The sequence below is a fragment of the Anas platyrhynchos genome, chromosome 5 (genome assembly GCF_047663525.1).
Source record: "Anas platyrhynchos isolate ZD024472 breed Pekin duck chromosome 5, IASCAAS_PekinDuck_T2T, whole genome shotgun sequence".
NCBI lineage: Eukaryota > Metazoa > Chordata > Aves > Anseriformes > Anatidae > Anas > Anas platyrhynchos.
In genome coordinates, this window is record NC_092591.1 from 8,666,016 (window position 1) to 8,680,755 (window position 14,740).

The following is a 14,740-nucleotide window of genomic DNA, read 5'->3' on the forward strand; positions in this document are numbered from 1 at the left end:
CACAGTAAAAATGTTCGTCTCTTGATGTAGGAGTCTGAAATAGCTATGAAATATAGATGAATTCTTACATTATCCTCTTCCTAAGAGGGTGTTCTTCATGCCTCAACTGAAAATCCCCAGGTTCATGTGAATTCATAGGTTGTTGTTAGCCTGTGAATTCAGCATACACGAAATTTTGGCTCTGCTGTATTTAATGAGTTTCAGTTTTTTGGTGTGGCTTGCCTCTAAGCACAAAGATGTATATGAGAGGGTTTTAGGATAGTGGTGCAATAACTGTTTTTGTTACTGGTTTTGAATGTATGTGAGAAACTTTATTTCAACTTGGATGAGTTGGAAACTATCAAAGTCAAGGTGTTTGACAGCTGCTTTTGTTAAATTTAAAACAGGTAAACATCACATCTGTGCATAAAGCTGCATTTGCATTTTTCCCCTAAGTAACCTTAGTATTTAAATGTCAATGTCTATCCTACATATTTGGTCATACAACCAAAGGAAACTACTGAAGTCTTGCTTTAGTGAAGTAAAGCTTGTGTGTTTTTTTTTTTTTTTTTTTTTTCAAATAGTTTTCAATTTGTCTGAAATAATGCTTTTCTTTTTTTCCTCTGAGGAAAATCTACTACCAAATGTGCTTTCTCTAAAAATCATGTTTCTGCTGTGTCTTTTTCAGGTCCATTCCTCACAGCTCCCCTTTCATGAGAAATAAGTCTAAATTTTTAATGGATGAAGTGTGGATTTTTTTTCTAGAAAAAATATCTAAACTGACTTGTTCTATAGACTTGTGTTTTGGGCACTTTCTAAAAAGATGACCCTGATCTTATTTTCAGTCTTCATTCACTTGTCTTAAATATCCTATCCATTTCCCAAAGTTCAGGACCCTTCGCTTTGTTGAAACCTTTCAGAGCTGCTTCTGAGAAGGACTTCTGTGGCTAAGAAAGCTGAGAAATAAATACAGTGGGAGGAGAAAAATAATAATTCAGTCCTTGGTGTGTGGGGGAAGATGTTGTTGTTTTGCTGTTAGCCTGCTTTGCCCCACAGTTTTTAATGCTGTTATATTCCATGCTTTTGAGAAGATGCCTTCAAGGGCTTTCACATGACAGTAAAGTGGTGAAAATTTAAACTGCTTTCAGTTGGCTTCCTTGTAGCAGCAATATCTGCTTATTCCAAATCACTGTTTGTGTGGCCTGTAACAGTGCTTTTTATCTAACTGCTGTCTTTTTTTTTTCTTTTCAGAGATCGTTCACATTAGTATTAGAAGCATGGGATTGGGATAATGATACAAAAGGTGGTGAGTATTTATGTAAAATTGTCAGGTTTCACTTACTTTGTGCTGTATGTGCACAGATCGTGGGGGGAGAGGGGAGCATGGTGTGCTGTTGCAATTGGCCATCCTTCCGAAGCAATGGGAGGATGCAGTCTAAGTTAAGGGTATGTACAAATCCCAGCAGAGAGGGGGGACTATATTAGGAATTACCAAAAAAAATACTAGTGATAAGAGAGAGAATGGACCATAGCAAGTGAAGATTGTAATGCATAATTCTTTTAGTTTCAGAAAGTTTAAAAATTATGGTAAGCCATTTTTTTCCCTTAAGGAAAATGATCTGTGCTGTAGATTTTCGCTTTAAATACTCTTTTGTTCACCCTTCACTGCTTTCTGTGGTAACTTCCATGATCAGGCAAACAAATAAAGCATTCTTGCTGCCTGTAAATTAAAAAAGCTGGATATCATTGACAGTATTCTAAGTCATGATGGTATGATTCATTCTCCAGTTGTTTCTTTCATAGTACTGGAAGTTACCTTGTTTCTTGGTTGTAAATACTAATCCTTGTTATCAGAGCATGGCTATTAATCTGAAGGAAAAGCAAGCTTAGTGTTTAAATACTTCAGAAATAATTCGGAGGTGTTGGTTGCTATGTTGTTGCTGAAGTAGAGCTCTCTGATCTTTGGTAATGTTTTATGAACTTGTCTCTCAAAATAAAAAATGTGTAGCTGCAAGTGCTAAGTGAACATCAAACTTGTTGCTGATAATGGACTATTTAAGCTTGTCTGGGACTGTTACAGAGAAAGATAAGTGTTCAGGCATTGAAATAGCGAAGATTTGTGCCCCAGATTGTCGTCATTTCCTAACTATAGGTTCTATTCTCTGCTGCTTCACTGACCATCCTTATAAAGCAAGATGCACCAAGTGCACACAAAAAAGGCAAAGCTAAAGTAATACTGAGGCTATGTTAGAGTTTGAAGGCCCTCTTGAAGATTGGGACCAGTTCCACTTGCGTTTTCCTGGCAGACTTTCTTAACTTAGGTTTTCCTAACATAGTCTGTGTCTAGTGATGAAGTAATTGAGTTTGTAGTTTGTTCCTCAGTCTTCCCTCTGTTAAAATTAAGCTATTTTTGTCCTGTCTAACAACTTCAGCCTTTTCTAATAGGTATGTTTTCTTTAGATCTCTGGTAATTCATGTTGCTGCAACCCTTCAGTTGGTCCACAGCCTGCTGAATGGCAGTTTCCCAAGCTGGACATGGTATTTAAATGAGATCTTGTATGCTGAGCAGAGTAAGCCTAAGTCTTGAATAAGTTTAGATATCCTATGTAGGAACAGACTGGAGTTGTCTTATTTGGATGTTTTTTTGAAGAAGTACTACATGAAGTTCCTTTATTCAGATACTTCCAGCTTGGGAATAGTTTACCTAGGGGCAGCTAGTACAGTGAGTATTGAGTATTTGCTCCCCCCCCTATTTCTAGGTGGCCTATCAATTCAGGAAATTGTGTAGAAAGGAGTGAGTGTGAGGACCCTATGCTGCAAAGCATGAAATGGATGCATTTAAAAGCTGATTTCTTTTTAATAAACTTCAAAAGTTGGAAGACCCTTCTTTATTATGTTTGTCCTTGAATCTGCAGAATCCTCTAGCGAATCTGTAGCTTTCAAACCCCAGTTTTAAAAGAAACTTTTAAAATATTCTTGATAAGGGGATAATTACTTTAGGCTTGTGTTGTTTTTCCTTTTTATGCCTTTCAGATTTTTTTAACGTGCTTTAACAAAGCTGTGTACTTCCACTGATGTCAGCTTTTTCCCGAACTTCAAAACAACCTAATGTATAATGTCTTTAGGAGTTCCAGTGGGCCATCTCCTTTAAAGAATGGTTTCAATGAACTACAGAAGTCCAAGTGTCTCAAATTACAGTCTAGGTCTCCTGAGAAACTGCCAGTGAAAGGTGAAGTTCCCTTTAATGTAGGCTGCCAGAGAGGTGCTGTTAACTTGCATTGCATCTGAAACAGAGAGGCTTGTCATGTGAATTTTGTTGTGCTTTTTTAGCCTATAATTTGACAGAGGACTAGCTAAACACATGTCTTGAGGTTAAATGTTTCAGTAGTCTGTTTACCAGTCTCATGAAAGAGATCTGTTGGCTTTTTCTTTCTCCCTCCAAGAGCAGTCTTGGCAGGCAATGCTCCAGTAGGTTTTCCCCTGTGAATCTGACAAGATGCAGGGACTGCTCCTTGTATTTCTGTATGCTGCCAAATGGGACAGATCAGTAAGAATGCACACCTAAGGGATTAAAAGAGGAACACAACATATCCTCCAGTGAAAAAAGGGACAATGTCTGCATCCTGGGGGGAGAGGGGAGGAATATCTGTGGAAAGCTGAATTCCCTGATGTGTACTGAACACTGAATAAACCTCAGGCTCAGGTTTTATGTCTTCTGTTGCCAGTGTAAGAAAGCTTAATGTTCCAGTCTCTCTGTGAACTGATTGATGGTGCCAAAGTCAGGTTTTACTTCCCTTTAAGGGGATGAGCAAGGCTGAAAGTTGATTGCAAGTCTTCTGTTCCCGTTTGAACTTTTGATAAGGTATTATTACAAAAAAAGGTTTCAGAATAGTTCTTTTTCCCCTCTATATGTACCAGTATCCTGTATTCTTCCTTGCAAACATCAAATGCAGGATTGCTTATAGTAGTATTATAGTAGTATATAGTAGATCTGTGAAGCATGCATCTCAACTCAGTCAGGGTATATTTATTCCCTGGTACTTACCTTAAAGTGCAGACTGTAAGAGGGGCTTTAAAACATAGATTCCCAAACTTTTCCTGTGCTTCCTTCCTCCTCTGTGCAGCAGTATTGGCAGGACACCACCAAGCTATGGACTGGGAGTGAAGCTCGTGGCAGTGTAGTGTTACCACTTGTTTGCTTTTTGAGGGTAAAGGAGGGGGAGAGGAAACTGGCTTAGATACAGAATCACTGTGAAGGGCCTGTTTTCTGTCCTCTGTCACAGCAGTTCTTGCTACTTTCCAGGTAAGTCATTGGCTTGGCAGCTGTCTAGTTGTACAGCAGAGGTCTGGGCAATGCTTAACCCAGTGCTGCTGGTATGAAGCAAGCTGGCATCTTCACACGTGAAGTAACTTTCCATTTGAGTGCTTGTCTGCTGCTGGGATGCAGATTGCTTTCCTCTTTCATCTTAGTCTGTAGGAGACTGATCTGTCCTTACAGCTTTAAAACCTTTGCTTGAAAGATGCTGAAGACTGTACCTCCTGAGATGGTACCTCCTGTTTATGTAGGCACAAAGTACATATGCTACTGTGTTCGTCCCTTTGCAAACAGCTACCAACACTGCCTCTTGTATTGCCCTGTAGGTGCCTTGTTGGGAATGTCTGACCTCTGCTAAAAGACAGCGTGATGATGAGTGAAGTTCTTAATTAAGTGTACTCATGGCTCCTAGTAGCAAGGGTGCAATTAAATACTCTTAAGATAAGAGTTCCACTTCCAAAAATCAGATGCTTTGTGAATGTTAATTAAAGTGGGAACTTTGAGCTGTCACCTCCTTTTGTGCAAGTCCTTGTGCTGCCGTCTGATTTTCTAGAGAAGTGTGCAGGAAAGTTCTTTCATCAAGGAGAAGAATCCTCTTGCTTCTGAGGAGTATGAAGGGGAGGTTAGAGTACTCTATCAGTTCTTTGACCAGTAACTGGATTCAGTTATGTGGCTTATTGCCTTAGTGAGGGCTAAAAGTACTGTGGGGTTGTGTTGTAAGGTGAGTTTTAATGGTAAACCAGATGCAGGGAGCAAACCTGCCTCACCACAGTAGAGAAATGTAGGAGAGAATATCTTCAGAATCGCTTTGGCATTGTGGGGGAGGAAGGAGAAACCCTGATAAACATGTTTCACACTACTTGGATTCACTATGAAGTCTGAAGTAAAGCAGAATCTCTTTATTCTCAAATTTTACTATATTACTTACAAATCTAAATTAAAACTAGATGGCTTGGAGCTGTTTTTCCTGGTACCTTTTATTCGGTGAATTATTTCACTTGCTTGTTTAGGCCATTGAGCCCTTCTACTGATATAAACCAAAGGAAAAGCTATCGAGACTATGTTCTCTTCAGAGGAGTTTGTGAAGGTGAAGCTTAATGTTTTTATTAAAAAAAATAATTTTGCCTATTTCATTTCCCCATTTCTTGACCCCAGGTATCAAGAGGAATGTTCTGGATAGGTGTATTTTCCAATAGCTGTGATGCTTATTCCAGTTTAACTGGGTTTGATGAATCTGCTTTAACTTAAAGACATTTGATAAGATTTCTATTAGTCACTCCTGTAATTGCAGGATGTGTTTTTCAGTCCATCTGATGCACTTTGATAAAACCCTTTTGGGGTGTATGGCTGTGGCTGTTGCAGCCATTTCAATGAGCCTGTGTTGCTGATAGCTGGAAAATAGGCTTATGATGCATACTTGCTCTTTGGTCAAATTCCTGGACCATCCAGTGAATCGGCACTTATTGTCAAGGCTTTTAGATCAATAGTCATTAAAGAAGAATCATATTATGAAAGGATGTTGAATGTAATCATGAAGCTTTTAAAGGTGGCTGGTGGTATCTTAGATACCCTGCTCAGTTGCAAGCAGCTTTCTCTGGCTTGCAGGCTTGTTCAGTCTGCCACTGACTTTGTGCTGCTGGATGACAGAGGACTTTGCATATAGGAATTTGAGAGTCAAAGAGTTAAAGACAGACTTCAATGTGTTTGTCTAGCCATAAAATGTTTTATGCAGACTAGTCTAGGCAAGCATGAATTATAGCCTATACATGGCTTTTACCACTTGTAATATTAAAGCAGAGAGATGCTTTGGCTTAATTGGAGAACCTTTCAGTGCTTAATTAAAACATAGCTTTTACCTTTTCCTTCAATATTCTTTAAGAGGAAAGATTTTTATGGTAGCAGCAAGCTTGAAAAAAGATGTCAAGGTAACAAAAGCAGAGCCCACTACTTCATTACCTTTTGTTTAACGGTGGAATGACTGAAAATTTGTTAGTTGAGTTCTTATATTCTGAGGGGGAAGTATAGCTTTGGTGGCAGATGTACAGGATACTTCTGTGCTCTCAGTAGCTTCCCAGGTGAGAAAGTCACTTTCTTGGCATTGCTTTCTAAGCCTGACGTGTTACTGAGCAGTATGTATGTAGAATGCACAAGATGAATATGAGAGTTCAATATTGCTTGCTATCTGCTTGGCCTGTTTTATATCAATAATTTGAAGTTGAGACCCTATCTCACTACCATTAGTCTTTCTGTGTGCACAGTTCTTGGTTCTCTATTTATTTTAGTGTGCTTTTTAAAGAATCTTAATTCATTAAAGAAAATGGACACTGAAGTGCTGAGCTAGCAATATTATAGTAACTTCATAAATGAGTACGAAATTCATGTACACGAGTGGACTTTCTGTGCCCCTTTCTTGCCCTGAATAGTGCTTGGAGTTCTCAGCTGCAACTTGTGGTCACCTAGAAAAAATAGTAGGATGTTACCAGACTCAAATAGTGGCTTGAGAGATCTCATTTGGAAGCTCTTGTCACTGAGGTCACTCACTGTCTTTGCTTACTCTTAATATTTACTCACACAATTGTATAATTTGTTTTGCTATATCTGCCTCATCTCCTAGTACTGAAGACTTTGTATCAAGATTAAAATACATAAATCCAAAGTTGACATTCATAAAAATGACAATATTTGGGGTTGGTGGTTCCATAATCTTACATTTTAGAATCCATTTGTCCCATGCAACTGCTAAATACTTTGTGCATGTGTGGTCTCAGCTAACAGGCTGGCGGTAGCAGTGCTGCTGCTGTCTGTGTGGGCAGGGCAGGATGCTTGTGAGAGTGTATTGCAGCAGTGGTCATAATTATCTGTAGCTCCACAGGGGATAAGGATAAGCAGGATACAAAGAGAACGGTCCCTTGGTAGTCCTTGGTTCACGTGTGTGTTTCTTCAAAAAAGCCACTTACTAGCTAGACAAAGTATTCTATGAAATGCTTGTTAAAGATGTTTTGGCTTCTTTATAGAAAATGATGAAATGGGAATAAGCTGGTTGACGTATGTAATAGTCAATGCTCTGGTAGGCTTAATTTTACAGTAAATTAACAGTATACTATTTTTTTTAAAAAAACTACACTGGCACCGGAGAACGTTTACAGTATTATCACAGCTACTAGATTATGCAGATCTTGTAATTTAAGAGGAACAGAAAGGAGGCAAAAAGAGTCTCAGATCAAGATAAAGCTGTTGGTTGTCAGTATGTGGGTGTGGTATGTTTGGCTGCCTTGAAAAATAAGTTATTTCCTATGGATTATGTTCCAGTTTTTTTAATATTTCCTTTGGGACACTTTTTTAAAATTGGCCTTCCTGTAATGAACTTTGCAAGGCAAAGGAAAATTCAGTTACACAGTAGATCTTTATCACTTAACATTTTCTTTACTAGGCTTTCTCTTAACCAGTTGAATACTTCGGATTTGAATTTATATGTTTGTATGCTATCAAAATCATCACCTGTTGAATTTACCTTTTTTTTTTTTAAAAAAAAAATAAAAATAGGTGAAGACTTGTTAATAGAACGAGTGGCGCATGCTGGCATGATCAACCCAGAAGATCGGTGGAAGACACTACAGTTTAATGGTCCTGTTGCCCATTTTGAAGTTCAAATAAGAGTGAAGTGTGATGAAAATTACTACAGTGCTCTGTGCAATAAATTTTGTGGCCCTAGAGATGATTTTGTCGGTCACTACACATGTGATCAAAATGGAAACAAAGCCTGCATGGAAGGTTGGATGGGAGAAGAATGTAAACAAGGTAGTATTTTTTTACTTAATTTTAGATTAGTTCTATTGTTAATGTAATAAAAACCCTTGCAGTGGTTGATATATGTAGTATCAGTGCTGTTGCATATTAATTTTAACACATACAGATGTTGTCCTTTGAATACAAGTCTTTTTCAAAGCATAACTTTTTCTTGTTACTTCCTCTTGAAATCAGTTTGAAAGATGATGGTGTTAAAATAGGAAAAACTCATCCTTTGAGTAGTGAAGCGCAGGGCTGGGTACAGTGTTTGCAGTGTGTGCTGTTGGGGGTACACAACATACTTAGAATTCAAAACACTGAAACAACTTTATGCTAACTAACTCTCTTCAGAGGTGGTGTTTCTTGAAAACAAAATGTACCATGCTTGTAACAAAGCAAAATGTACTGTTTGTAAACATGAGTTGTTTTTTTAAACAATGATGGTAACAGTAATACCGTAGACTTCTAGTCTTGTAAAAATTCCCGTAACATTTTCACAAATGAAAAAGTTTAAAAATTAATATATGCACAGCTGAAAGCTTTTTGATAGCTCTTAATGTGAACAGAAATTCAAGTGTAATTTTTTTTAATGGACCACTAATCTTCTATCAAATCTTTGTTTTGCCTGTAGTCTCTCAGTGAGTAATTAGTGCTAAAATTACTCGTCATACTTACCTTTCTGTTGAGGGCTTCTTGTTTTTGTTCTGTTTTTTTTCCTCTCTAGTAAAAAGCTGTTAATGAGGGGGAGACCATCTTTAGGACTTAGACATACACTTGTCTTGACTGAAGCTTGGGATTTCTAGCATAATATTAAATTGATTTAAAATAAAATAAAAAAAAAACTATTTGATAAATGTCAGTTCTGATGCTCTTGTTGCAAACCTATTTAGTTCGGTAGCAACTTTTTCAGTGAGATACCCTGAGTTATTTTTCACAAAGCTGCTGTGGTGGTGTTTTATGAAATAGCTAGCTAGAAGGTAGGTATATTGGAACATGGCTAGGGAAAAAATGCTTTGCATAAGCAACAAGTAAGTTACACCACAAAAGCCCTAGCTGAACAGTTGTGCATTGCTGCTATGCTAAGGGATATCTGGCTACCCAGACTAACTGAAGACTAAAACTTTTTTTTATTTGCAGCTGTATGTAAACAAGGATGTAATTTGCTCCATGGGGGTTGCAGTACACCTGGGGAATGCAAGTAAGTCTGCATGCTTGAATATTTTACTTCCAAGTACTGATATTTCTATTTTTTTCCATGTACGCTGCTACTCTTAAAGGGCTTACTTTAAAATTGAAAAGTCTGTACAAAAGCACGGATGCTACTAGATATGAAGTAGACATCACATGTAAGATACTGTATCGTACTGTTCTGCAATGCTGTTCTATTTCTGTGCTTATAGGACTTGAACAGATATGCTTCTTGTATTTAGCAAATGAGAACCATCCTTTTTTCAAAATCCTTAGGAACTTAGATCTTGAGATACGGTTTCTTATCCTTTTAAAAGGGTGACTTGCTCTTTAAGAATGGCTGTTACGACTAGGAAATGCTCCCAGTACTAGAACACTCAACGTGTACATCATCACCAAAATATAATAGACTTTTTCTCAAAGAAGCTTTGTTGGGTAGTAATGTTATAGTAGCAACCGAAGCGTCAACCTAAACTTTATACCCTAATTGAATGTTCTTGGTCCCTGGATATGAGAGAATGGTGTCTGAAATGTTTGTGCAACTTTGTGATTAAGTGGACTCTGATAGCAGAGAAGCGCTGATTGTTTCATTGTTGAAGTTGCATCTAATGCAGTAGGTCATGGAGAAACAGGTGCTATTTTTATGCTGGGTATTGAAGAAATGAGATTGGTCTGCTTGCAATTTGGTGATTCTTTGTGAGTTCTTAGCTTAAAACTGACCAGAGGTAAAGTTATATGGAATCTTTTCTTGGGATGATGTAAGACTGATGTCTGTCAGAACCCTTGAGAGCTGACAAATATCATTGAGTCAAACTCTGATAGTTTAAGGCAATGCTGATTGATCCTCCTCCTAGCAAACAGTGACCATCAGGGAAGTGGCAGAAGATGGATGCAGGTGTAGCCTAGCTTTGTTTGCAGGGTTTGAAGTGCTGGTGTGTGAGCTGTGACAGCTGATGAGAACAAGTCCCATTCTGCCGGAGAACTGGAAGTTTCTGGCAGTAGGGTATGGCAGATAACAATCCTAAATCATTGCATTGGAGTGGTTTTATACTGCCCTGAAATTTCAGTCAGATGCTGCTGATTTGTGGAAGATTGTGTTGTGGCTCTTGAATGTGACTGCAAATTCTGTGTTAATACCAGTATGTGAAGTACATTGGTGTTGTGCATATGGTGTTTTACTTCTGAAGAGCTAAAAAATCTCCCTTAAAAAGATTATTCAAGGCACATATTTATCTAAATTATGGTTGTGTTTTTGTAAGAGTATGGTATTTAGGATCTCTTGCTATTGTTAAAAGTTTTGCTTGTGGTTTTAAGAATTATGAGTCCCTCTACCTCTTGGTGATCTTTACTTAGTAAGAAATATTCCTTTTTCTGAGCTTTCCAGGAATGTTGAATCTATGCTGAACTCTGATTTATGTAGGGTCTTTTTTTTTGGAGCGCTGTGCCTATTTGTGTCTTAGGAGCCTGTGAATGTTTGCTTCTGAAATGCAAAGAGCCTTTGAATAAAGATGAACCAGCTTAAGCAAATGTAGAAAGTTTCATTGTGAACTTTCATTTCTCTCAGTGGTACTGCATGTGTCAGGAAGGACAGAAGTTGGAGAGATGGAGGAACATTTCAAGAGTGGAATAAAAAGCCCTTGAAGATGAAATCTGGGTTCTTGTGATACCTTTTTCTTAAGGTGTCTGAATAAGGAGTCTCATGAGCAAAGCCTTCCCATACAGAGTCTCACTGACATACATGAAAAAGCATCTAGTGGTGTAAGTCTAGGTGCTTCTTCTAATCAGCCCAGATAACCAAAGCTTATAGAAGCTTCTGCAGAAGGACTTTGACCAAAAATCTCACTACTTTGCTGGATGGATTTTATCTGAAAAAAGTACTGGGGGGAAGAATAAGGGACTTACTGGTCCAGATGGGTTGTATGCCATTTATTTTCCTTGCTTCTTAACACAGGTCTGCTGAAGCAATAGACTGGTGGTCAGCATGTTGAAGGAGAATACTGATTTTTCTATACATGGCCACTGTATTTCCACTATTGCAGAAGACTCTGCTCTCTTTAAAAGTGATTTGTTTGCTGGAGCTCTGTCCCACAGATATCTCTAGTTTGCATTTTGTAGTGGTTACTAGGCTATGTTAAAAGTGGAACTTCTAACCCAAATGGATAATACTTTCTATAGAAAAATGATTCTGAACTAAAAATAAGCAAGGCTTAGAGATGTGACCTTTATCTTCAGCAGTACAAAGGAAGCTGTTATTTTAAAAAAAAAAAAGTTTGGTGCTATTGAATCATAATCTAGATTGCTCCTTCCTGGTTTTTGGACAGTTGCCACTGTCATTTAACAGGTGAAAACAATGTCCTTTTTTTAATTCAGAAGGAAAATGAAAATGTGAGAAAAACATGGGTGTGAGATGTATGGAAATCTACTGGTGCCAATAGCTCCTTTGTTGCCAGAGTGTGCAATGGCATTTATAAATAGAGTTGGAAAACGATTTCCATCTTCATCTTGTATGAACATGTAAATAACTTAAGCAGTGGCTCTGAGGCATCAGCCTAACTCTCGTAGCCAGGCTCTACCCTCTGTGCTTTGATTTTTCCAAAGTAATTTAGAGCTGTTCTTGGATTAAATGTTCTAGCAAAAACAAATATTAAATATAGCTAAATGACTGCAGACTGCTAATAGCTGATAGGCAATTAGCTGAAACTGGATCTCATCAGTTGAACAAGTTCAGGTACCCATTGTTTTGAAGAGGTTATGTTGAAGTTGGCTATTTCTCTGCATTTTCATCAAATAAATTAAAAATAGCAGACCTTAAGACAACTTAGTGTAGGAAATTGTTTTGTGGTATCACTGAGTCTAGGTGATAGGCTTTGGGTTGTTCTGAAGGCAGCTCAGAAGTAACTTGATGAAAAGCAAACAAAATGACATCCTTGAGGAAAGTAACTTAAGTGAATCTTTCAAATGTAGGAAAACAGTCATTTTAAAACAAAAAAAAAACATGAACTTTATCCATGTCCATGTTCCATATTTGACAGCTGTGAACTTTTTGGCCTGCAGTGGGAGGCCAAATGGTCTTGTTGGTTGATTGACTTCACCAAATGAAAGCACTAGGAAAGACTGCTGAAGCAGCACTGCCAAGCTGTAAGAATTGATGCTTTAAGTATGTTTTTGCATCATTTTAGGTGCTGCATTAAACTAGGTAAAGAAGAATGTAGTTATCTAATGACTTATAACTGGGTTAGGCTCAATCATGTTAGGAAATTACTAAAATGAACATAGAGAAACCACAAATTGACAATCTCTTTCCTTGATTAAAACTGCTGACTGGTACCACTCTTAAACTGTCAGTAGGCTGCTTAACAGCTTAATCTTTTACTTCCTTGTGATCCAGAGTGGTATGGGCTTGGCAGACGTTCAGTTATGCCTCATGTCTGGTCTACGTTGTCGAATTCCTGCTGGGATGGTGTGTTTTCTGAAGCCTCTCTCCTCTTCCTTTTTGTCTTTGAATGCTCAAATGTCTTTTTGAAGCAAAAAGGGGTCAGATCTCAAATACTGCTCTGCTTGTGCTCAGCTGCATCTCTGGAACTATGGTAGGCCCTAGGTTATGTCCTGGATTTATTTTTTATTAGTTTCCATGCAACTGTGATACAAAAGCTTCTTCAGAACAGGTAGGCTAACTGAAATGAACGAGAACTGAGGTTGTTGATAGTCCTCTAACATGAATTTGTGCAAGCTGAGCAAAGCCAGCAGACGACGTCTAAAACTTCTGAAGCAAATTAATTAATTAACTTCTGTACTTCAGGCTTACTGTAGAATTGCTTTTGAACTAATTGTGGTAAAAATTTGGCTTTACAATGCTGGTGTGATTTATTAGTTTATATGGAATCGTGTACTTGTTTCAGTAGGGCAAATGTAAGACTTCTCAAACTTGCTGTCCCAACCCACACCATGCCTTCTGTAGCCCTTGTATTCAACTTTAGTCCTGCTTGTGAGGTTGGGTTACTGTGTCCAGAGGTGCCTGCAGGTGCTGTGGACCTCATCCCAAGTGTTTGTGTGCACTTAATCTGTTGCTGTAAGGGCCAGAACAGGCTCAACTATCTTTCAGTGTTTTCCTTCAAGACATGCAGGGACAAAATCCCGAGTTGCGAAATGAGCTACTACTACCTGAGGTGTTGGGAATAATAGTGTTCTGGAGATCCTTTGTTAATTGTTTGAGGCTTTCACAGTCTTCCCTTCCTTTTGAGTAGGAGGCCAACTGATATCACTAATCTCTTGCTTGTGTTTTCATAACAGTTGGATGGATGATGCTGTTAGCATTGGTACTGGGGAGCTCTGCTTAAGCTACAGAAAGAAAAAATGGATTCCAGTAAATTCATGCTTGGTTACAGAGGTCTGGTGAGGCAGTTTGAAGCAGGTCATTATTGAAGCACTCTGTGGAGAGCTAGCAAGAGATCTTACAGGACTAAAAAAAAAAAAAAAACTGCTTCTAAAGGTGGGGAGGAAGTAAGAGCATGAACTTCAATGCTAGTTAGCTCAGATTCAAAATTCTACCACTTCCAAACACCTAGAAAATGCTCACAGATGATGAGTTACTGAATAACCAGGACTTGTCAAGAGCGGATCTGAAACAACGTGGCTTCCTTCCACAGTGGCTCCATAACGTGATATCCATTGGTGAGAAATCTCCTAAGCTGATCTGAACAGTGAGCTAGAAGTCTTGTGTGAGCCGTGCACTAGCTGCTACACCATCTGACCTTTTCAGTTTCTGCAGTGTTGGACTGACTGTGATCCTTAAAGAGCTGGTGGCTGTTTGTTCCTGCAGGAGTGGGCTTGGTACCTGAACATCTGCTCCCATCTCCTCTTTCACACATGATACTTTATCTTGGTTTCCAGTTTCAAAGGGTTTGCGAAATTATTACTACTGCTGCTCTCATCATATAAGTGCCTGTTACCATAACCAGTATGATCGTACTACACCTCTTGTGTCCTAGTGGTAAGCTTCCTGGGGGTGCTGGCAAATATTTCAAAAATAGGCATATTAAGTTAGAAACTAAGTATGGGATTCATTTTTGTCTTAATTGGTCAAGGAACTGAGGCACATTCTGCACTGTGCATTAAATGGGTAGTGGATAGAAAGGCACAGAATATATTCTGAGTACTACTTCCCAGTAGAAAGCAAGTGAGCGCAGGGAATATGAACATGTACAATCTTAACCTATCTGGTAGTAGGTAGTGCAGACAAATTAGAACAATAGATTAAAAGCTTTATTGTTGAGAACTTGATATCCATACTAAAACCACTTCAGTTTTGCTTTTAGACTAGTCTGTTCCAGTGGGCTGAATGCATGTTTGCAGCTGGAAGACATGAGGTGTGCTCCTGGCATACTCTGTCTTATGTTACCTTAGCTTAACCTGAAAGGAATCCAGTTCCTTTGTTCCAAAACAGCTCTGATGTGAACCAACACACCATCAACA

At 38.4% G+C, this 14,740-nt stretch overlaps 1 protein-coding gene across 3 annotated transcripts in view; it reads left to right on the forward strand.

Moving 5' to 3' along the window:
- The window catches only part of JAG2 (jagged canonical Notch ligand 2), a 68,143-nt gene that overhangs the window by 23,310 nt on the left and 30,093 nt on the right, over positions 1–14,740 (forward strand). For 2 of the 3 annotated variants that reach the window (XM_038179858.2, XM_072038219.1), the window contains exons 3-5: positions 1,231–1,285; positions 7,838–8,092; positions 9,218–9,278. In XM_038179858.2, the coding sequence (XP_038035786.2) occupies positions 1,231–1,285; positions 7,838–8,092; positions 9,218–9,278 (371 nt within the window). The remainder of the gene's footprint in view (positions 1–1,230; positions 1,286–7,837; positions 8,093–9,217; positions 9,279–14,740) is intronic. The other variant, XM_038179859.2, reaches the window with a different exon arrangement.